At 28.8% G+C, this 24,838-nt stretch overlaps 2 protein-coding genes, 1 non-coding gene and 1 pseudogene across 3 annotated transcripts; 1 reads left to right on the forward strand and 3 right to left on the reverse strand.

Annotated features, from left to right (window-relative positions):
* Positions 1–11,858: 11,858 nt before the first annotated feature.
* Positions 11,859–11,931, forward strand: TRNAR-UCU (transfer RNA arginine (anticodon UCU)). The gene has a single exon. It is a non-coding gene; the product is annotated as a tRNA-Arg (tRNA).
* Positions 11,932–15,462: 3,531 nt separating this feature from the next.
* Positions 15,463–17,942, reverse strand: LOC126680181 (ankyrin repeat-containing protein ITN1-like; annotated as a pseudogene).
* A 2,865-nt stretch (positions 17,943–20,807) lies between these two features.
* On the reverse strand, positions 20,808–21,519 carry LOC126680670 (F-box protein At5g07610-like). The gene is made up of 2 exons (XM_050375831.2): positions 20,976–21,519; positions 20,808–20,911 (listed from the first exon to the last, which is right to left on the reverse strand). The coding sequence occupies exons 1-2, from the start codon at positions 21,517–21,519 to the stop codon at positions 20,808–20,810; spliced, it is 648 nt and encodes a 215-aa protein (XP_050231788.1).
* Positions 21,520–23,868: 2,349 nt separating this feature from the next.
* On the reverse strand, positions 23,869–24,777 carry LOC126680934 (early nodulin-like protein 21). Its single transcript, XM_050376238.2, has 2 exons — positions 24,504–24,777; positions 23,869–24,361 (listed from the first exon to the last, which is right to left on the reverse strand). Exons 1-2 carry the CDS (start codon positions 24,697–24,699, stop codon positions 23,994–23,996), a joined length of 564 nt encoding a protein of 187 aa, XP_050232195.1. The 5' UTR covers positions 24,700–24,777; the 3' UTR covers positions 23,869–23,993.
* Between the last annotated feature and the right edge of the window lie 61 nt (positions 24,778–24,838).

Raw genomic sequence — 24,838 nt, forward strand, 5'->3', positions numbered from 1 at the left:
TTTGAGAGCTTTTTGAGTCGGATACATTTGTTTTTCACCTTCAAATTTCATATTTCGTCACAGTTAAAGATAAACTAATGTTTATAAAGGTAGATTTTATTTTCTAGTTAAAAAATGATGACTATTTTGTCTAAAAAGAATTATTTGGGAGATATTCTAGCAAGAGACAGCTGGAATATAAATTATATTACTATCTTGTCGTAATAGATCAGAAATATGGTAATTTAGAATGACTCCAATAATATGGAAAAGTGAGTGAAAAGTAACTAACTTTTTTTTTCAGAATTAACATTCGATTACTAAAAATCTCATTTGTTAGATATTTCATAATTTAAAGACGGTTTGAGCCACGATCTCCAAATACATTTAAAGACGCCTTAACCAACTAGATTAAATCCACACGGGCAATCTAACGAGTACTTTAACAACCAACAAAATTCAATTTGCCCCAAACATTTAGCAAAAAAATCAAATAAAATCAAGTTTGTAATTTTGGAGAAATACACTTTTATGTTACTAAATTTCTTTATATATAGAAATATTTATTTTTGAACCAACAAATTGACTTGATTAAATTTGATATCATTTATACCAGTAATTAACTAAAACATCGTTTTAAGAAATTAATTAAAACATAGCAATTATAGTATAATTAATCTTGTTGATTCATTTAAATGAAATGATTTTCATAGTATAAATTTGACCCTAGAGTAAACTAAATTTTATACAACACATGGGCCATGATGGTCTTAATATAAACTTTTCTATTTTTGTTGTTTTGTCTACGTATAATGCCAATTCATATATTGTGTACAGCTATGCCCTTCGTTTGGAAAGTTTTGATCATTTTGGCACTAAATTAACACAGTTGGGTCCAAATTCTTTTGTTTTGCTTATAATAAAATTATGCAATTCAACTCAAAATTGAGCTGTTAGTACACTTGTAAAATTGAAACAGTCTATTAATGAAAAAATATCACTACCCAATTTATAATTTAATCTAGCTTAAGAATCAATATCAGTTTTAGAATCAAACATACATTGGATGCCAATATTAATTGGGGCAACATACATATATTTGTCCTTTAGCTACATTCCATATTTCATCCTATTTAATATCACATTATGATTAAATAATTATCTTTTTAATTGAACATACCGAGTTTATGGATTTTAATTAGAATCTGCTTAACAAAATTAATTAAACTTTAAAATATAAAACCGAACCAATTGATTTATTTGGTTAATTCGGTGAAACTCATAAATATATAGAAAATCGTAATTATAAAAAATTAATTAATTTAGAGAATCAATTTTTTTTAATCATAACTTAAGTAAATTTTCTTATTAATTGAAATGAATTAACCAAATAAATTAAAAAATTAAAATATTCAATCAAAATAAATCAATTAAATCGATTAATTAATTTAGTTTAAAGATTGTTAGCTCCCCCCTACTCTCAATAGTTACATTTGAAAAATAAATGTATTTTAATTATTTGATTAGATATTAACTTTTTATTTGTCAACTTCTAAACCAAGCAAGCATAGTCTAGATATATCGATATCCAACACTTAGAAATAAAACTGAAATTTCAAACTTTTACATATCTTATTTATAATCATTATTCACAATATTTTATCTATAATGTTTTTGTATCTAAATCCGGCTTATTTGAAATTTAATTATTTTAATATTACAATATGTATATATGAATTTGGACACTTGAAATAAACAGAATAATTATTCAAAACATTGCATACGAAAAAATGTACAAATGTACGATTCTATACGTTAAATGACATAAATTTTGTACAATATAAGAAAACAAAAGGCTTAACCCATTTAGAGACCCCTGTACTTTACAACTTTTTTTCCATAGGTCCTTATATTTTATTTTTGTATTATCTGGTCCTTTTACTTACCTATTTTCAATTTTCAGGTCCTTTTTGAGTTTTTTCCAGTCTCTCTACTTACAATTGTTTTTTTTCCAGTCCCTATACTTACAATCTTTTTTTCCTCCAGTCACACAAAATGACAGGAAAAAACTCAAAAAGGACCTGAAAAATAACAATAAGTAAGTAGAGGGATCAGATAATACAAAAATGAAGTATAAGGACTTACGAAAAAAAAAGTGTAAAATACAAGGGCCTCTAAATGGATTTGGCCAAAACAAAATTGCACATATTTGTACCGTTAGAAGTCGTTGTTGTCATGACATAGGCAGAATGTACCGTTACAAGGGAAAAAAATATTCTTTGACTTTGACATAAAGTATAAGTGAACATTATATGCGACAAGTTTAAGTTGGTTGAATTACAAACACATTTATTTATTGCATTTTTGAAATTAAATGATACACCGTTACATATCACGCTTAAGGTATATATATTCGACCACTAACTTTAAATTAAAAGAGAAAAGAAAAAAAATATCATGTGATTTGCAAGATAGTGGGCTTATTTTATCAATGATGATTTAATTAAACTTTACTTTTTACTATTTATTTTTGACAAAATATTTATATACATCCATAATTTTTAAATGTTTGTCAAATAAATTATAGTTTTAAAATTTTGTCATATTTATCATCATCTGACCTTTGTCAAATAAATCCATAATCAGTTTGTATTTAATATGGCACAATATTATACACATATATGTATAAATTACTTAGTATTATATAGCGTATATAATATCATGTCACGTCAGCTCTACATCGGTTAAGGTATATTTGACCACTGGCGAAAAAATAATAGCATCTATGGCATGATTTTAAAATTAAATATGATATATTTGATAAATAATTAAAATTATTGGTAGATATGAAATTTTGTCTTTACGTTTCATAAGTATGTATTTTAATAAGTGATAAGAGAAAATATACCATATTATGATTTTTTAAAAGTTCAACATAAAAAAATCCAACCTACGTTCCAATCAAAGCTATAACACGTGTTTAAAATTGCGGATGATTTACATAGTCGCACTTTAGAATATGGAGTTAAAGACCAATAAGCAAACCAAAAATTATTCAAATTTTTTTTGGATAAATAAAATTATTCAAAATTCTTAGCAAAAATGTATGTAATTTCTTTATATACCAATTTTTATTAATATAATTAAATTTCTTTTTCATATTCATCCTTTTCAATTAGTTTGACATTGAAATGCTTTCAAAGCAATATAACACTTGTAGATCGCTTAAATAAAAAATCAGTTACAATGTATTTAGAATCATTAATTTTTCTAGCACGCCCCTAAGTAATGTTTAAAATGATTTTTAGGTCTTGTTTCGAAAGCGAATTAGAGGCCAGGCGGCAAGTAATCTTTTTTATATAACATTAACCAATTGTAGTAGTACCAATAATAGAGTCAAAAATTTAAACATAAAAAAAGATTCCAAATTTCTTGAATTGCTATTGTATGAATTGATAAAAGTATATTTATTTTGGTTGTTGATAAAATTCACGTGGCAAATAAATATTAGGCCACGTAAAACTATGAAACCCAATGTGTTATTTTAAACCCATCTTGATTTTCATATGAATTCTTAATTTAAACTTCTTGGTGGCATCCTATCATAAAAATCCTTCATTAGTTATATTAACCAAAGTAGTTAAACAAAGTTGCAATTGCAAATATTTTAAATAAATTAACATAAGAAAAAATTAAAAGAATATAAAAAATAAAGGCTTAAATTTATCATATCATATAAATTTGACATTTGTATTTGAACGGATCCTTTTAAATCATGTTATATTTAGCTAGCTAGCTTGAGGACCTAAATCATAAATCCAAATAATTAGAGACAATGGACTTATATCCACAAGTTTATTCGCCAAATAACTATTATTTTTAAATTTTATTGTTTTTTTTTTTGATAATTGGGGGAGGGGGAGCGCTCGTTGGTTAAATTTTATTGTTAGATCCATCATTTTTATTAACCTTGTCAAATATATCCATGTCTAATTTAGACCTGACGTGGACACAATGCAATACGCGAGCATTATATGAGATGTCGGTATATTTGACAAAGACCATACAAATTGATAAACTAAATTGATAATATTTTCAAATTGTATATTTAACAAACGAGCTATAATTATTGGTAGACAAATTTTATTTTGCAACTAACTAATGCACATTTTCTAGATTACAAATAATGGCACACCCTCAACCAGAGCAGAAAAGCTTGAGTTTGTTCGACCAAAAATGTCAAAATCAAGAACACAATCCTTGCATTATTGGTTTTACTCTGGGAGACAATTGAAAACTATAGAGCATTTAACTTTGAAAATGACATTTTCCTTTGAGACAATGAAAATGACATTTTACTCCTGTTACATAAATTATTTTTACAGTTTTTTGTTTATAATTTTTCATCTTCATAATTATTTAATATTTTTATACTATAGAGATCAAGTACTTTCATATCCAATATATCCTAATTAAAATAATTTTTTCTTATATTTATCAGGCTTAATTACTAAAAATACCTCAATGTTTTCAATTTTTTTCACTAAAACTCCAACCTTTCAAACATATTACTAATTTTGACGAAATTTCAAAAAAATACGGAAGTTTTTTTATTTATGGTGCAACTTTATTCCTTTTCAATAAATAGTTAATTATCACAATTAGGTTGTAATTGATGAGATTAAAGAATGTGATCATAAATAAAAAAATATAAAAATGATTGACCTTTAAAAAAAAATTGGCTACAACTAAAATATAAATATCAAAATTAGATCAAAATTGATATTTTCAAAAGGTTATAATTTAAGTGAAAAAGGATTTAAAAAAGTTGAGATATTTATAAGTGATTAAGCTTATTTATTATAAAAATACTAAAAAATTACTAGTAATTATCGGAAAAAACATTCACTTTAATTATCAATAAGTAATATTATATAATTCACCTATTTTAACTCATATTCTTGTACCACCTGACGTGATAATTAAAGACTGAATGTATTATTATTTTTTTAAAAATATAGTATACTTTTGAAAGATAATTGAACAAATGAAATATTACGAAAGAGTTATAAAAGATGGATTAAATAAATGGGATATAAAGCATTTTTCATTACCAATGGTGCTGTATATATATCTTTATCAATTATAATAGATCCATTCAATTATTGCATTACCTTTTTTTTCTCGATTCTATCACTCTTTTAATTCCTTTTAAATGATAAAATTAGTATATAATATATTTGTTGATGATTTTTTCATAAATTATTATTATTGTCATTGTACTAGTGGTACCACAGAGTTAAGAACATTAAGAAGCCTCTAAGGCCATCATTGACTAGCAAAATGATCATGTAATTATAACGTTCATTTTAACAACTAGTGACATGATTACATGTTAATGTATATATTAATTTCAAGAGTAATTAGCATGATTGACAAAAAGAATACTGTCCACCTCACAGTTAATTAGTTAACAGAATTATCAATGTCACCGTTAATTAATTAAAAGAATTGTCAATGTCTCATCACCTCACAGTTAATTAGTTAACAGAATTATCAATGTCACCGTTAATTAATTAAAAGAATTGTCAATGTCTCAAGTTCAAACCGGAAAATAGATACTACCTCCGGTCCATGATATTTATCGCCTTTGTAAATTTTTTTTTTCGGCGATAAAATTTGTCACTTTAAAATATTAAAAGAGCATTAATTTATAGTGTTTTATATTTACCTCCTATTAATTCATTAAAAGAATATAATATATAATTAAAATAATATTCATAAACGTAAACAAGCTCCAATATAAGATTAACTTAATAAAAGTATTTATAAATTCGAACATATTAATTATTTTCTTAATTCTTGTGTTAAAGCCAAATCTGACAAATATTATGGACCGGATGAAGTAGTAATTTGGTGAAACCATAAAAATGGTCTAAAAAGGGCCAACAAGTTTAAAAAATATATTCTTAAAAATCATTTTCACTCAATATTAAAAAATTCTCACTCATCGCCCAAAAACACTTACTTTGTCCACTTTGTATAAAAAAAATATCAATATTTTTAAGCTTATATAGTATCTTTTAAACTTAAGTGATTTTTTTCAGTAATTTTATGGTTAAACTTAATTATTTTTAATAAGGAACTTCTATAGAAATCAATTTTATTACCATGAAGAATGATGAAATTAAAAAATAAAGTTAAAAAAATGGTGACTGGATAGAGGGTGAAATAAAATAATTGATTAAACAACTGAAAAAATAATTAAAAAATAATCAATAAAACAATTTTGCTCATGTAAAGTATTTTGTGTCATGAGGATCCAACTTGGTGTAATTAAATTTAGAAGTTACATTTTTTCTTTAAAATTGACTTTTTAAAATTAAGGCAGTTTCCATGAGATGTAATTAAAAAAATTACATGTTTTTGGGTTTATAAGTTCTGAGATCACCCACTTTCTGACAATTTGCAATTTTTACATAAACAATCTCCCACTATTTCATCTCTCGCACTTTTTTAACATTTTAAGGTATAAACCTAACCAAATTAAAAAACTGTAATCTTTATTTTTTGAAAGTTAGAAGTTACCTCGTGATTTTTATATAAACTAAAGTCAGAAAGAGACACAAATGACAAAGAAAGATAGCCTAAACTTGTTAGTTAATATAGAAAATCAAAGAAATATATAATCCTCGTGTTAACTAGATCTCATAAATTAATTCACATGCATTTGATATTTCTTTTTGTATATTAAGAAAGCCTAAAAGAATCAAAAAAATATTTTTGAATTATATACTTTCACAATAAAGGCGATCTTAATCTATATTATATAAGATGAAAAAAAATTTAAACTCGAGAATTATAATGTATCTGCTAAAATGACCAATCAGACTAACAAAATTCACATTTCCTATTGCTATTTTATAATATTAATGATTAAGTCAAAAATCCAAAAGTTTTAGGTATGGGAAATTGTCATCAATTGTATAGGAATTCATAAGGAATAAAGATTTATGGATGATCAAGGTCAAAATAAGCGGGTTTAAGAATTATTTATTAAGAAATTATTTGAATTTTTAGGTCTTTATGTATTTTTTCGAAAGAAACATAAATTTAGCAATTAAAATGAGCTTTATTTTTCATAATTTCATCCTTTGATTATGACAATTAATATGGTTAAACTGAAGGAGGAGATTATAGTGAGTTTGATCAAAAGTTATTTTTTTTTATAATTTTCAAATATAAAGGAACTTGGTTAATTTGATCTATAAGGGCTAAGAAGCACGGAAACTCCTATGAAGTTGTGTGTCCCATTTCGAAAATATTTTGGAAACCATAAACTCTCGGAAACTCATAAGGAAATGTTTTGGACCGTTTCCATAAATAAAAAAAGTTATATAGTTATAAAAAAACCTAAAAAGTTCTCAACCAATAATTATTTTAAATCATTTACCCATAATTTTTATTGTCTATTTTATCTACAATCAAATTTATCTTTTTATTTTTATTTAATTTAATTATATTTGGTTTATTTTATAAATTGGCATCAATGTATAAATATAATTTAATATATATATAATATTTTATAATTTCTAATATTATAAATATATCCCTATATTTTTTATTATTTACACGTTTCCCCACGTTTTGTCCTTTATTTTAAAAAATTGCCGTTTTTCCGTGTCTGTTTCGTGTCGTTTCCGGTTCCCGTTTCTATTTCCGTGCTACCTAGCTTAAGGGTTTTTACTAAATATTCCTTTTTTTATTGTCTTTCATTTTAAAACTTAAAACAACTAATTAGAAACAATAAATACAGCCAATAACATTTTGTTGTTACATTTATAATCTGACCACCACACCAATAATTTCCAAGTTGTAAAGGGTCAATATCTTGAGATGCAAATAAAGAAAGTGAGATTTTTGTTATTTTAAAAAATTGAAAAAAAGCACAAGACAAAGACCGAAAAATTAAAAATACAAGAGTGATTGAGAAGGTCTTTTGTGAAAAAGTTTGTGGGTTCCTATATAAATAGACAGAATAAAACATTCATTTATAAGGGAAAGTGACTAGGCAACTGTTAAAATTCTTCAAAAATATTTAAGCATCATTTTGTTTTTGTATTTTTATTGTCTTTTCCTCCCACTAATTTGGATCAAGAACCCTAAACCTTCGGTTGAAAAGGAAATTTATATTTTTTTTCTAGGCAAATGGGATCTCTTTCAATTTCTACAAGTTACTTGTTAGAGCAAGAAACATGCATATGCATGCTTTGTTTAATTAACTTAGCTTTGTTTAAGTTAGTTAACTATTGACTTGCCATTCATTTTAAAAGACAAAATTATATTAGTGGTGTCTAAACTTTTATAAATCTATATATAAACGTCTGTAATTTTTTTAATTAGTGTTTCACTCTTTAAAAAGTGCATTAAAAAAACATATTAGAAAAATATATCATTTATACATCATTTTGTTTTGCTAACATGATAATGAAATTTAAGAAAATTTGACACTTATTTTTATCTTTTCAGCATAATGGTAACCAAAAAAACAATTCTAAATACATGTTTGATATATTTTTAAAAAATAAAATATTGGTAAAAATAAAAATAAAAGTTCAGGCACTAAAATAATATATTAGGAAAAGTTAAAAAGCTATCTAATTTTTTTTTGAAAAAACAAAAACAAAAACAAAGAAAGGCAAAGGAATTGGTCCATTAATTAGTGATGCATTTTCAAGGTGGTTGGAATGATTTGATGGTACTAAGTTGATTGAACAAAAGCAATGAGCCCCATCTCTTTTAAGGGCATTGTCTTGTATTGAATTTCTACACCCTTCAAGTTAAGGACATGGGCTTAATGGCATAGTTGCATGGAGCAAGATTTTTTTTCTCATGTGGTAGACCAAACCAGATAAGTAAGGTGGCAAAAATGATGATGATGCTAGTGGGTCTTAGTTGTGCTTGTGCATGAAAAATATGAGGTTTAAATATGTGCCATTTTTGTTGCAAAATCTGTCCATTCTCTTATATAATTGACCCTCTAAACCTACTACATGGACCCAAATAGGTATTATAGCACATGGTTACATATTTCTCAACTATTTCTTTGTTGGTTTACAGAAATTTTACCCATAAGTTAGGAAGTACTATACATGTATATGACACTACCATTGTGTCATGCTATTGGGTGGTGGTTGGGCATCTGATCCGCCAATTGATTTATATTATTCGATGTCCCGCTGTTATCATTATACTAAAATGCGAGAGATGAAAAAACGGTTGATTACTGAAAAGGAAATTATGAAGTAATTTACGATAAAATAATGTTAAAGGAAATAGAAAAACAATCGATGATAGTCAAATAAATAGCTACCTACACTACCTCTTAGCTCCACCGTTAGTTATATCATTGAACGGTGGGTAAATGAAGAGAGAGAGACATGATAAAACGATTAAAAATAATTATTAAAAGAAGTAGAATGGCAATTAGAAAAATAAATAATGACTGCCATTGTCGGATCATCCATCTTTTATATCTATATATCTGAATTTCAACTTTAAATATATACAATAATGGAACTAAAAAATGACGAGAAAGGTAAGAAAGAAAGAAAATGATAGATGATTGAAGAGAGCGATAAAATAAAATAAATAAATAATATTAAAAATAAATAGAAGAACAGTAAGAAACAACTGGTAACCTGCCCTAATTATATCTATGTATGTTTATAGCTTATATTCAAAATGGTGCAAAATCTTATTATTGATTATTATGTAGATTATACCCACCTATTGATAGGAATTTTGTGAAAGAAATTAAAATGAATATGAACATCCTGTAATTGCAATACCATCACTAGGGTTTGTCTAACCTATAGAAAAGAAGTACATCATATCTTACTGCCTTGCTGGCTCTGGTCCATATAAAAACTTTGTACTAAAATCTAATGGAATAGAGCTGATTTGGTGGTTATCATTAATTAATCAATTTGATATTTTGAGGCCCTATTCTATTTTATAGAGATCAACTTCTTGTTGCCCTAATAAATGCTTCATTGCCTTCCCATAAAGCCTTGTTTTCTGCCTTTTTACCATTTTTATTTTTCTGTATATCTAAGTCTAATAACTACTACTTTTCACAAAAAGAAAAAGACTATTAGAGAGATTATAAATTGATGATGCAATCCTTTGTTTCATATAAAATTCCCTTAGTCAGCTTCAAAAATTAAAAAAATCCTTATCATAAACAAATAAAATATTAAGACGTTTTCTTAAGAAAGCTAGAAAGTAAAATATTTTTAAAATTATTAGAAATAATTATTATATATCCCGTCACTTTAGGTTCGAAAATACGATTATATTAATATTAGATTAAATTTAATATTTCTTTCTTTAATTTTTAAAATTACTATTTTTATTTGTCTTTATTAGAAATATTGGCGGAAGTAATTGATTTTATATAGACTAATTTCGCATTACGTGCTATGCACGCAGCTCGTAACATAACTCGTCAATGAACATATTAGAAAATTTATTATAATTATATCAATTTTTTATTTATAATTAATATTAAATTAGTTAAGAATTTTTATAAAAGTAAATATAATATATTCAGTTATTAAATTTTTTTCCATACTGAATTTATTCTTCTTTTGGTTTTATAATAACCAAAATTAAATAATTAACTTAATTTTATTAATAATATTTTTAAAAATAATAAAATAGAAATTTAAATAATAATATATTGACCAAATACAGTATTTTAATTTTATAGTTCAATCAAACTAAAAGATAGGTATTCCTACTAATTTGGAGACAATTTAGTTATTTTTTACATACTAAAAACTAAATGGGAGATAATTTAGCTACCTATTCTAATTAGGACTTTAATTATAATAATAATTAATTAAATAACTAATTAGTTAATGACTATAAAATCTTTATTTACTAGTAAACTGAAAAGGATTATTCAGTAAATTTGCATGCCCCCCATCCGTACTTTTATATATATTATAGATAGATATAGATGATAATGTGACAGCCTACATGCATATAAAATGTGTTTAGATTCAATCATAACCTAATAACTAAAACTAATTAATAGATGTTGAACCTTCACATTTATATTTGCATTCCTTAACATATAGGATTATCTTTAACACTCCCTCTTAAGTGCAATCGGAACTAGACATCCGGTTATCACTTAAAATTGACTCTCCCTGATATTGAAACTTTGATTTAACACACAATGAATACACCAGACTGGGCCGCTAGAAATGAATATCCAAACGGACAATCGGAAAATTAAGACTCACGCCAGACTCACTTAAGTTTTGGTTTAATATATGCAGCGCCAATATCGGACCGGGCCGCTGGGATTAAACATCCATACGGACAACCGATAAAATTAGAAATCCGGATCAGATCCGCTCTGATACCATATTAAAAATATTGGCAGGAGTAATTGATTTTATATAAGTGAGAGTGTAACAACTCACATATTGGCAGGAGTAATTGATTTTATATAAGTGAGAGTGTAACAACTCACATAAAAAAAATGTTTTAGTTTCAACCATTACCTAATAACTAGAACTAGTTAATAGGTGGTTAAACTTTCACACTTATAAATTTATTTATATTTGCATTCTTAATATTGTGGGATTATTTTTAACATACTTTTAGATATTAATATATCAATTTTATGGAAATTAAATATCACATAAAATAATGAGATTTGAAAGTTTAGTAAAAGAAAGCAATTTTGCTACAATATCAGAGGATAATAGTTATTCTTTTATCAAATTTTATCAGAAGAAAGTTAAAAGTGGTTGTTCTATTAGAAAGATATAAAGTGGTTTAGCTTTCTGTTTAAACAAATAGCGCCCATGGCCTAATGGATAAGGCGCTTGACTTCTAATCAAGCGATTGTGGGTTCGAGTCCCACTGGGCGTGCTTTCGTTTTTGTTTTTTAAATATTTTTTTCTATATTAAACTCACCTTCATTCAGTCTAATTACGTGGTTAAATCTGAACCGAGGAATTTGATAAATGAAAATAGGAAATAATGAAAAAACGTGGGATGTTTTAGTGCACCAATTGAATAGTACATGTGGCCAATTTCTTTATAAGTCAATTCCTACAAAATATCATTGAGGACACTGACATTAATAAGACAATATAGCATGTCTTCTTCTTATAAATTTATTTTATTATTATGAAAATGAAAAGCGCAAAAAATATTCAAGTATTAATTATATATTCAAATGCACAAAATATTACCTATTTTCATATATTTTTGGTATTTAATATAAGCTTTTAATTTTGGCATATAAATATATGAACTTTTAAAATTTTACAATAAATGACAACCGACACCCAGTATTTCAAAATCCAGACCGGACCGGTATCATTTATTATAAAATTAGAAATTTTATGTTAAATATGCTAAAATTAAAAATTTATATTAAATACCAAAAACATGTGAAAATTGATGATTTTTTATGCATTTAAGCCTAAAACTAAAGGTAACACTAAAATCTTACCAATAAACTATACTAAAATTTACTTAACATCATGGTAGAAATGTAGAACAAAGGATCACTTTACCCCCTGAACTTAGCACAAAGTATCAAAAACATCCAAATTAGCAAAACGGGATCACTTTTACCCTGAACTTGTAAAAAATGGTACAAAACCCCCCCTCCCCACTCTCACCAAAGAGAGTGAGATACACTCTCCGGTTTTGATGGTGGTTTCGGTTTTCTAAGGTGGTTTTTGATAAAAAAAATAGTCCTAATTGTTTTTAAACATTTTAAATTAATACCTAATAATTAAAAAAAATAAAAATTAATCCTTTTAATTTAAAACTTTATATCACAAATTAACCCAGAAATTTCATTACATACAACAAATTAACTCTAAAATTTATATTTTTAACAAAAATAAATTAATTTTTTTTAATTTTTTATAAAAAAAAAACAGACCCGGGGTCTGTTCTTCTTCCTCAAGAACAGACCCCATGGATCTGTTCTTGAGGAAGAACAGATCCAGGTCTGTTCTTGGAAGAACAAACCTGGATCTGTTCTTCCCAGAACAGACCCTGGGTCTGTTCTGAAGAACAGACGCCGGCGTCTGTTCTTCAAAGAACAGACTCCGGCGGTCTGTTCTTTGAAGAACAGACCCACGTCTGTTCTTTGAAGAACAGACTCCGGCGGTCTGTTCTTCAAAGAACAGACGCCGGAGCTGCTGCTCAGCTCTTCTTCTTCGGCGAGGAGCTCTTCCTCGCCGGAAATTTTAAAAAAACTTGATTTTTTTTTTGAAAAAAAGTTCAAAAAGACCCCTGGATTAATTAGAAGTTAATTATGATTAATTGGTATTTTGGAATCTCACTCTCCAATTTAGTGCCACATCAGCATTGGGGGGCTTTTTGAACCGGTTTTGCCAAGTTCGGGGTAAAAGTGATCCGGTTTTGCTAATTTGGACGTTTTTGATACTTTGCGCCAAGTTCGGGGGGGGGGGGGGGGGGGGGTAAAATGATCCTTCGTTCTAGAAATGTACATATATAAAAAAATTTACAATTTATAATATAAATAAAAAATATGCTAAAAGTATACTAATATTATTTTAATAATTTACTTATAATATAGTAAAATACATATTAAAATTAAATACTATGTTTTATTTGTTGTGATACCAATTCTTTTAAATTATACTAATAATATATCATAATTATAATTTTTTTAAGTCAACTTGATATTTTATATATATTAAAGTCAACTCCTACTTATATAAATATTTTTTTGATTTTTGATATTTTTATAAAAATTACTTTTATTTATCATTTTGAATTTCCAAATTTTTGGATGTATATATTAAGTCAAAAAATGAAACTGAACGTGGATGTAATTTTCTTGTGAATAGACAGATACGTATTACAGATACGTAGAAGACTCTACTACTTGATGTACAGGTACATACTTCAACAAAAATTTGATTAATTCTTGAAAATATCCCTTTTGCTACAAAACAAGCGATTAAGATATTTTATTATTTAATTTTATTCATAATTGCTGTCCATTTTTTAAGTGAATTAATTGAAAAAATTTATCGACGTGGAACCTTAATTGCCTCATATGTGTCATTACAAAGAACTATCAAACAAGCATGTCATCAATAATGAATACATTATACATAGATCCTTTTCAAAATCAAGAAATGAAAAAGACAAGTTTATCATAACGTGTGAATCTTTGTATGTTCCCTTAAAGAATGAATTCTGTATTTTTTTTATGTTATTAATATAAGTTTAATTATTAAAAAAAAACCTCACCTTTTAGATTTTTTTTATTTATAGCCCAAACTTTTAAAATCTCCAATTTTAGTTTACTTTTTATTTTTCAGTTTCAATTATATTCAATTGTTCAAATAAAAGTGAAAAAAAGTTTAAACATGTCGTTCATACTGTCTCATATTATTCTAATCAATCATTTTATCATCAAAAATTCCAAATATGAAGTAATATGAAGCGTATATTGAATATTTTCCCACTCAAATTTGAGCAATTGGCTATAATTGAAACTGAAAAATGAAAAATGGGCTAAAATTGAAGATTTTGAAAGTTTAAGCTATAAACGAAAAAATCGAAAAATTTGGATATTTTTAAAGTATTAGGCCTTTTATATATAATCTACAACAATAAGCTATTTTGAATCATTGATTATTCATTAGATGTTATTCCATTTTCTAAAAATCGTGGGGTTTCCCCGTAGCTAGCCTAGCAGAAAATTGGTTTGATACTGCTATATTATGATTACTTTTAATATTCAGCTTCTTTTTCATATAATTCATGGCGTTTTTATGTAAAAACATGTACATATCTTATTTAAAATGAAAATAGTATGGTGTCAAACAATCTTAACAATGTACTTCTAATTTGTGCAACTAATGGGGAGGCAGCGACCTTAGGCTTATATATAGTCGGAAAATCATCTTCTCTCCTCCTCATTTATACATATACACATTTTTTATCGATTTTGTTGTCGTATAATTTTTATGGTTTGTTCAAGACTCTTGGACTGACTTTAGTTTGTTTTGTTGTTGTTTCTTGATAAATTAAATTTTTTATACCTCCAATAATAATTGAATTAATCTTTAAAAAAAGTTTGTAAGACAAATACGTTTATGATTATAGCATGAGCATGTTTTTTGTCAAATCATTAGATCTATCTTGAATCTTATGCATGTAATTGGTGATGTTCTTGAGCTAATACAAAGATTATCATATTAATTTTAAAAAATTAGTTTTATATTCCGCTAGTGACAATTTTTTTGCTGTTATGGGTCCTTGCATAATGCACTCAAAGTTACATACTATTCATGAAAATTTCCATGGAATTAATCATGCATAAATTTCTATAGTTTGTTCAACTTGCACTACCGTATAATTCAGATAAGAAAGATAACTTGTAAAATTGCACCTCAATGATTGTGCACTTTCAATCTTTCATTATGCTTAATACCCAAATGATTGTAGTTTATTCAGGTTACTTGTAAAATTACGCATCAGATGAGAAACAAGCTGTTGAGTTTTAACTTTTAAGTGAAATATTAGAAGAAAAAAAAAAAACTAGTCCGCTTTGCATCTCCGGGCAGAGCCGCAAAACGTCTAAAAGAGAGCGACCTAATCCGCGACTCAGCCTTTTGGTATTTTCGTCTTCTGCTTGCAACTGTTTCAACACAAGCAAATACAAAGTAATGACACTAATTATTTACATGAATTTAATATGTATGATATCCCAATGATTGTGCACTTTCAACATCAGAATTACTGGATTGTGGGTGAGACTGGAGTTTTTCTTCATTGATAGCTTGTTCACTCTCAATAGAAAAAATCTTCTTGTTTCTACCTCTGTCTTTTCTCCATTTTTCTTTCTCAAGCAATGTCTAACAATATGAACTCCCAAATATACAAACACAGTAGCCATGCTACCAGCACCGATAGCGATCAGAGCCTCGAACATCCACAACTCTTGATCACATGGAAAGATCACCCATCCACCTGCGACGAAAGCTGTTGCCATGAACGACACAGCCACCCACAAAACCTTATGCGTAATCACCATAAGTGTCATCAGTTTTTTCCTGTCAAAGGGTATAATACTCACTAAAACAATAACAATGCACAAAGATGTGAACAATGCGACGCTGTTACATATCGCGAAGATCTTAAAAGCTACTTTTGTACCGGCAGAAGCCTGTCCTTTTAGCGTCCCTTCGTCCTGATTGACGCCTCCAGGAGGATTCAGACCCACAGTAAAAGCTACTGATGCTATCAGAATGGCTACTAATATGATTGTGTTTCTTGCATTTTGTAATGCTTCCTTCTGCGTCTCGTATTGTCCTTTGCGTCGGCTCTTGTGGTGCTTCATGAATCCTTTCCTCTGTCTATTTACTTGCTTGTGTCTATCGGATTGGCTTTGCTCGGAGGAATCCTGTTCAGATTCGGCATCCTTATTTTCTTCAAATTTCATGATGGTATCAGCTCCAGGATTGTTGCATACATCCACTACAAGCTGTCTGTGCGATTCCTTGTCTAAATTCCGACTGATCAAATTTGATCGAATGTCATCTCTAAAATTAGTTTTCTCATTCTTAGCATTCATAGATTTTACTAGCAGAATTCTAGCATGTTTGGATTCAACACAGTCAGGCAATTGATTGAGAAGATCGAGTGCTGTTTGCCCTTGGTGATTTCTAAGCTGTACATCAACCTTTGTCGCCCAGATTATGTATTCTGCCAACTGTTACGACAATTAATGTTGGAAAAGAGTTAACAAAAAAAGACTTAATCTAACCAGATTCAGAAATCATCCCAAGAAAGATAAAATGTAAATGAGAAATAGATTCTTACACGATAGCAGCCCACAAAGGCAGCAACATGCAAGACCGTATTACCAGATTTATCTATCTTCTGCATCAGATTGGTGTTTTGGAGCGCCTCCGACATGCTGATGAAGGCTTCGTATTTGCCAAATTTAGCAGCAAGATGAAATGCTGTTTCTTCATATTCGGTGCGAAGATTGAAAGATGTTGGTGCTAGTGCCACAAATTCAGTGAGGATGGCTGTCTCGCCATTCATTGCAGCAATGTGCAAAGGTGTGTAACCATTTTTGTCATACATGTTGGCACTTCCTGCTGCAAACTCTAGAACCAATCTCGTAAGTTCCAACTCGTTCCTTTCACAAGCGTAATGCAGTAATACACGACCATCCTGCTGGTCAACTTTCAGAGCAAAACCTGGCCGCATTCTCAGTATTTCCCTCACAATTTCTGCATATCCTGAGTTTTAAACACGGGGCAATAAATATTACATAGAATGATATTCAATATAAAATAATACTAGACTTTTATTTATCAAATTATACCTTTAATTTTGCAGTTTTAGCTTCAGAAGTGTTGTGAAATAGTTAACGAGTAGAGTATGCAACTTACTTGGTTTTTGTATTGGTATGAGTTCATGCAGACCGATCCTTTTTTCTTCAATGTCCATTAACCAATGTTGATTTAAAAGGAGCTTCACCACATCAAGGTGCCCTCTACCACAAGCTATAAGAAACGCGCTGTGGTTGGCACGGCTAGGCATAGAAGCGATCCACGGATTGATATCCAACAGCAGCGTAGCGATATCTGCATTTCCATTGTGACAGACTTCATGCAAGGGAGTTTCCCCATAGGCGTTCTCCATCGCAATCAAATCAGGACTTAGCTCGACAATTTTCCGGGCTATTTCAGAGTGTTCCATTCTTGAAGCCAGGTGCAAGATTGTGTCCAGGGATTTATCACATGGTTGTTGGAGTAGTATGCTTCTGTTCTCCTGGACCAATCTTTCGAATGACGGGACATCATTTAGCTTCACAGCTTCTAAAAGCCTTGGATCCATTTTAAGAAATGTATTAGAAAAGAATGTCACTAAATAGTTTTCACTTTTCAGGGCTGCAATATGAGGGTTATTAGCCAAATGGTACCCAACCTTTATTCCTTGTATCAAAATGGTACCCAACCTTTAATTTTTATCAAAATGGTACCCAATCTTCTAACGTTTGTTTCAAAATGGGTTTTTTAATAATTTCCGGCCACTTTTGATGACGTGACAACCGAAAAATTAATTTTTTTATATTTTTACCACATCACATGATAAATAAAATTTTATATAATTTAAAAGATTAAAACGAACTTTTGTTTTATATCAATAAAAAAATCAATTTTTCGGTTGCCACGTCATCAAAAGTGGCCGAAAAATATTAAAAAAATCATTTTGAAACAAACATTAGAAGATTGGGTACCATTTTGATACAAATTATAGGTTGGTATCATTTTGATATAAGGTGTAAAGGTTGGATACCATTTTGGCTAATGATCCGCAATATGAACATTATTCCATGAATAAACGTGTTCATGGAAAAGTCGCGAAGGAGAGGCATATTCATAAACTCATAATTGCTCACCTTCCACTACAATCAGTGTCCCTAACCGAGAAACTGCAGATAACCCCACATTTGAAGAACTTTAGAGTTGACTCAATAGTCAGTAGCTCAAGTCTTCCTAAAAAGAAATACGGTCTAATACCTTAAAAAAAACTTCGACTTTATAACCTCTTTTCGATTTTGATATTGAAAAATTGTCAATTTTACCATATTTTACATTTTATCGTTTCAATTATATCCTTAAATATTAAATTGACGTCTTTTTTATTTGGAAAAATTTAAAAACGTTCTCCATATATAGCATATATTAATTGTACATGTTTAAAATTTATTTAGATTTAGTTAAATTAATTAAGAATTTAAATTAGTTTTGATTTGCTTATGGTTTTTAATTAATTTTTAAAAATAAAGAACTTATTTGTACTTTTTTAATGGAAGTGAATTTAATTTTATTTTTAAATATGAATAATTATTTGATTTCATCATTTAAGTAAAAAAAAAACAATAATTAAAAAATTGGGGTACAATTGAAATGATAAAATACGAAATAGGGTAAAATTGATAAGTTTTTAATGTCAGAATAGAATCGAAAAGGAGCTATAAAGTCGGAGGGTTTTGACGCATTAGGCCTATAATTAAACAAGTCACATTTTTTCTTAATATTGACTTTGGCTTATGCACAGCATACCAAAAGTGTTATGCAATTAATCAAGCACAAAACAAAACTTTCCGGATTCACCAAGCTAGATAGCACGGAGATTTTCAATCAAAGTTTCACGTCTCGAAACGTGTCGGACACTTATAGACATTTTAGATATAAAATTTCATTTCTTATATAAGAAATTTCTAAATTAACACTGTTTTACCATCTCCGTGTCAAAGTGCCTCATTTTTCTGTGTACGTGTCTGTGTCCGTCACTACAAGAAATTTTGTATTTGGCAACAAATTTTTTTACAGCTAATTTATTTTTGCCGCTAAAAAACATTTTGCAGCATTAATTTCGAAAGTTGCTGCCATTAGTTAAGTTATAGCAGCATTTTACAGTAAATTTTGTTACCAATTATTTAAAGCAACGTTTTATTAGCAGTAACATGTCACAATTTTTTTTTTGCTATATGTTAATAATAATAATTTTCCACTACTAGCAACAAAAATATTTGCTGCGAATAGTATTTCTTGTAGTGCGTGCTATCTAGTCACCAAGTTACTAACTTTTACATTTCAGGATTAGCTCTAAAAATGTAAATGCAATATTAGATATGGGACAGATGAATGTTCTATAAAATATAAATAAAATAATTTTCATTTACGATTGAAATGCTTATTAAATTTCAGAACATAATTGATTGTAAAAAAGTAATTTCTAACCATTAATTTGTTCACTCCTTGAATCATTGATCACATAATAATTAAAAGATGCAATACCAACAATGTTTAGAGATAATACAAAGGCAAATTCAAATTCTTTAATATTAGTAAAACCAAGTAGTGTTCAATTAATAAACCAACAATTCAAATACAAATTGTTCAAATACATATAATCCCAAAACAACTAAAATTAAGAACTGATAAAAACAAATTAACATAACGACTTAACATAACGAATTAAAATGTTCCAATTACTGGGGAATGCTTCAACTTCTGTAGAGCTGAAAAGCTACTACTCTGTTTTAAGAATCCAATTTGACTGGTCGATTTAACTGGTTCGATCTAAACTAGATTATTCCGGTTTGATTCTTTGTTTAAAACCCAAAATGTGCCAAAATAATATTGCTTTGGTCACAGGTCCTCATCTATCTAAGGAATTGGTGCTGGTGTTGTTCTTTAAAAAAAATCTTTTTGGATGTTGAGTTGCTATTTTAATTGATGAAGAATAATATTATATATTTTTAGTTCAATTAAGGACACAATTGAACTCGTTCATGTTCATGTTGTACATTTTTATTCTAAATTGACCTAGAAACGGTGAGTATTGTCCATTGATTATAAATGGCTTAATGCAAATTAATTGACCACGACGTACAAATTCAGAAATCAGGATAATCTTTTGGGCATTTCAATATTTGGGAAGTAGATGACATGAGAAATTCACCGAGAAGGTGCAAATTTGTTGACAATGCATAGTAGCAAGAGAGAAATTGACAATAAATATAAACTTGTGATATCAATATAAATCAAACCACTAAATTTTAGAAGTAGAAATGGAAATATGAGATGGGAGTTGAGGAATTGGAGTTGGCCAAATTGGTACCGCATAAGTAAACAACTTATTAGAACGCGCAAGGGCAAAAGTTTTCCATGTATTGGTCCTAAAATTCAGTCGACGAGGCAATCACTTCCATATTTTCAGTTGACGAGTCTTACCATATTTTCAGCTGACGAGGCAATCACTTTCGCCCATTTTCCAGTCTCCGATGAGAACACATCCACGTGAAACTCAGTCGTATCACCTGTTGAACAAAAGGCTGTTAGTAGAATAGCCCAATAAGCTCGACAAATGCAAAATCGACGTACCTGTTTGAGTGTTGAACCGCGGAACAGCCACCACCTTGAATTTACAACTGGAGTTGATGCACATCTGTTCGTTCATTTCGAAGTAAGGATCACATATGAAACCCATACACGAAGGCACACGAGGAGGGCCGGGAATTGCAGCCCATTGCCTTGTAAAAGGGTTGCAAACGAAACTTGCAAAACGGGAGGATGAGGAAGCCAAACTGGATGCACGGTGTAAATTAAAACCATATATGCACAACAATAATCCATTGCAAGAACCCACAACAATAATTGGACCCTTTTTTCTTCTATAAAGAGGCAAGAACTCGAGGGACAATGCAGGCTGATCATCATCACACTGCTGTTCTTGACGGAGATGGTGGAAGGCGACGGAGCGAGCTATAAAATATGGATCGGATATCAGAAGTAACCAACGTTTGCAAATTGTCTTGCATACGAAAGCAGATTTATAAGGAATTCGCATAAGAATTTCACACAGCAGATCATCACCAACACAGTGTAATAAGCTTCTTCTGGCCTTCTTTTTGCCATTAGTAACCATCAGTGGCGGGCGGACCTAAATTGATTGTACTTAAAGGTTGTAAAATGGGTAAAATTGACAAAACATAAATTAAACGTCACACCATTGTTAATAAAAGCAAAACATCATAAAATTTTCAAGAAATATAACCAAAAAAAAGATTGGAAATAGACCATGTCTTTTTCTTTTCTGTGTATTCAGTTCCCTGTAAACGAAAACCCTAAAATAAATAGTGATTTACTTGTTTCATAGAGAATTACGAATTATATACTCCCTCCGTCCCGTAAAGATAGAAAAAGCACCCATTTTACAAGAATTAAGAAAGTAGTTATTTATAGGTAATTTGTGATAATTTGTCTAAATTACCCTTTATAATCAATTAGTTATGCACATTTTCCAAAGCCACTTTACTCATTATAGCACTTACAACTCATTTATTTATCTTTTCAAAATATGCATTTAATGTTTTATGATAATCATGTAGGGGTATTTTGATAATTTTTGACTTAACTAACTCCACTTTTTCTATTTTTATGGGACAAAAAAAGGTGGTACTTTTTCTATGTTTATGGGACGGAGGGAGTAATAGTTTTTTTTTTTAAAAGAGAATTTAGAATTATATTTAATCGACTCCAGGACATTTTGTTTGTTCACATCGAGTGCTATTTGGGAACAAATAAAAGTCTCATGCATGAATATAATTTATTTCCTTTTTTTTGTTTTCTTATTATTTACTATTTAAGCACAAATAAGAGTCTCGTGCAAAAATATGGATATTTCCATATTTTATCTTATTTATTTTCTTCATATGTACAGTTTGAGCACAAATACGAGTCTCATGCATAAATATAATTTATTTCCTTTTTTTTTCTTAATATTTAATATTTAAGTACAAATAAGAGTCTCATGCATAAATATGGATATTTCCATATTTTATTTTATTTATTTTCTCCATATTTAAAATTTGAGCACAAATAAAAGTCTCATGCATAAATATTAAATATGGACAGTCTCGTGTATAAACATGGAATTTTTAATGTTAATGTATTATTTTCTCCATATTTACTATAGTATAGAGGAAAGTACACCGTTCACCATTTTTTTTTTTTTTACAAAACACTGTAAATTTTTTAAATTGCACTTCATATTATGACCGACTAAAACTTTAAAAATACACTTCATACTAAAAAATTTAAAAAATCAAATTTGTTCATAAATGAAAAAAATCAAAATAGTTTGACTTTATTCTTGATTAATATATCTAGTTGTCCACAATTGAAATATACTTATTAAAATTTAGCCGAAATTAACATTTTTGAAAGATTCGACCATAAATAAAAACAATCAAAATGATAAAGAGTATTTTAAAGTGATTAGGACTTCTACATATGCATATAATCAATGGATTGCAACTATTGCTTTTGATCAAGTTAATAAGAAATTACTGCAATTACAGCTAAGATAGTTAAAATTGCAAACTCTTAGACTTGAAACGAAATCCTGTTCCTAAACCGCAGTGAAAAGTGATTATATTTTAACGGGAAAAAAAAAAGAACTTTCATTCCCTGAAATTAGAGGGAAAAAATTAATGTTTTTTCATTAATTTTAACAATCATTGTTTTATTCTGATATTTTAGTTCCATTTAATAAAAAAAAATTACAGGAAATTTTGGTTAATAAATACAGCCAGAATAGAAATAAATATTTTTTAAAAAATACATGACACGAAACTTGGTCCAAGGAATGCTAACTGGATACGGGACACGAAACTTGGTCGCGGACACAGCAAAACAGTGTTATTTTAAGTAGGATCTTTGCTGATTCGTGTAGTGAGTATAACAGCTTCATCATGGAACAAGAAGATAAAGAAAAGAATTTATAGAACTATAATGTAAAACCAAGAAGTTATAGAACATAAACTGCAAACAGCTCTGGAAGGCCACTGGCACTAAGATAACCAAGTCGGACACGTTTCAGACATGAAACTTCATTTTTGACAATAAACTTTAAATTAACACTCTTCCGCCATCTCCGTGTCAAAGTGCCTCGTTTCTCTGTGTACGTGTCTGTGTCCGTGCTACCTAGTCACCAAGTTGCTAACTTTTACATTTCAGGATTAGCTCCAAAAATGTAAATGCAATATCAGAGATGGGGCAGATGAATGTTCTATAAAATATAAATAAAATATTTTCATTTATGATTGAAATGCTCATTAAATTTCAGAACAGACTGTTAATTGATTGTAAAAAAGTGATCTCTAAGCATTAATTTGTTCATTCCTTGAATCATTGATCACATAATAATTAAAAATTGCAATACCAGCAATCTTTAGAGATAATACAAAGGCAAATTCAAATTCTTAAATATTAGTGAAACCAATTAGTGTTCAATTAATAAACCAACAATTCAAATACAAATTGTTCAAATACATATAATCCCAAAACAACTAAAATTAAGAACTGGTAAAAACAAATTAACATAACTAATTAAAATGTTTAAAATGACCATACTAAATTAACTAATATTGTAGCAGCAACAAATACTGAAACAGAACCAATCCTGGCAGAGATCAGAGTTCCTGAACTTGGCTGTGGCGACGGTGCATTGTAATTATTAGACTGATCAGGTGGATTCGCAATGGACGGTGGAGATCTTGGATGATGCTCGCCCATTACTTCAGCAATCAAACGCTGGCCTCTTTTGCAGTGATTCGGAGCTCCGCTTATGAAGTAAAATGGACCCGATTTGTCAAAGTTGAAAATGCTTCTTCCATTGTTGAATGCAACAATTGGCTTGGTGCTGCTACAATGGAAATATCCAAATTTCTCCACTTGTACTACTGAGTCATTCTTGTACACAAATACTGCGAAAAAACGTCAAGACGCAAAACGCTGAAACGAGAGACTCTGAAGTACTAAAATGTAAGACTTGACGAGAAACAGAAACGAAAAACGCTGAAACAGAAATGAAACGCCGAAACGTAAGACTTAGACAAACAAACTTACAGAGAGAATCTCCGACTCGGAACCGATTATTTTCAGCCCATTTGGTATAAACAGCATTGGTGGTGTTAGTGTTACCACCAGGTTCCTGCCACCCAAATTCATCGCCAACTTTGAAAAGTTTACCAGCATTAGCCAAGCCATTAATGGAAACAAAAAACACTAGAAAACTGATGAAAAACAGACCCGTAATCTTCATTCTGATGAACTGTTTTTTTGCAAGAAATTGTTTTAATTAACCAAAACGAAATTAAATTTGAAGTGAAGTAAAACATTAGGGTTTGAGAGTGGGTTACATATATAATAGTTGTAATGAGTAGTGGGTAGTTTTTGTTTCA

This window comes from Mercurialis annua, linkage group LG5, assembly GCF_937616625.2.
Source record: "Mercurialis annua linkage group LG5, ddMerAnnu1.2, whole genome shotgun sequence".
Classification (NCBI taxonomy): domain Eukaryota; kingdom Viridiplantae; phylum Streptophyta; class Magnoliopsida; order Malpighiales; family Euphorbiaceae; genus Mercurialis; species Mercurialis annua.

Excerpts from the sequence above, each read along its gene's own strand:
- LOC126680670 (XM_050375831.2), bottom strand. The coding sequence starts at position 21,519 with ATGGTTACTAATGGCAAAAAGAAGGCCAGAAGAAGCTTATTACACTGT. Across the intron at positions 20,912-20,975 it reads GCGGTTCAACACTCAAACAG|GTGATACGACTGAGTTTCAC; the intron begins GTACGTCGATTT and ends TTTGTTCAACAG.
- LOC126680934 (XM_050376238.2), bottom strand. The coding sequence starts at position 24,699 with ATGAAGATTACGGGTCTGTTTTTCATCAGTTTTCTAGTGTTTTTTGTT. Across the intron at positions 24,362-24,503 it reads CCGAGTCGGAGATTCTCTCT|TATTTGTGTACAAGAATGAC; the intron begins GTAAGTTTGTTT and ends GTTTTTTCGCAG.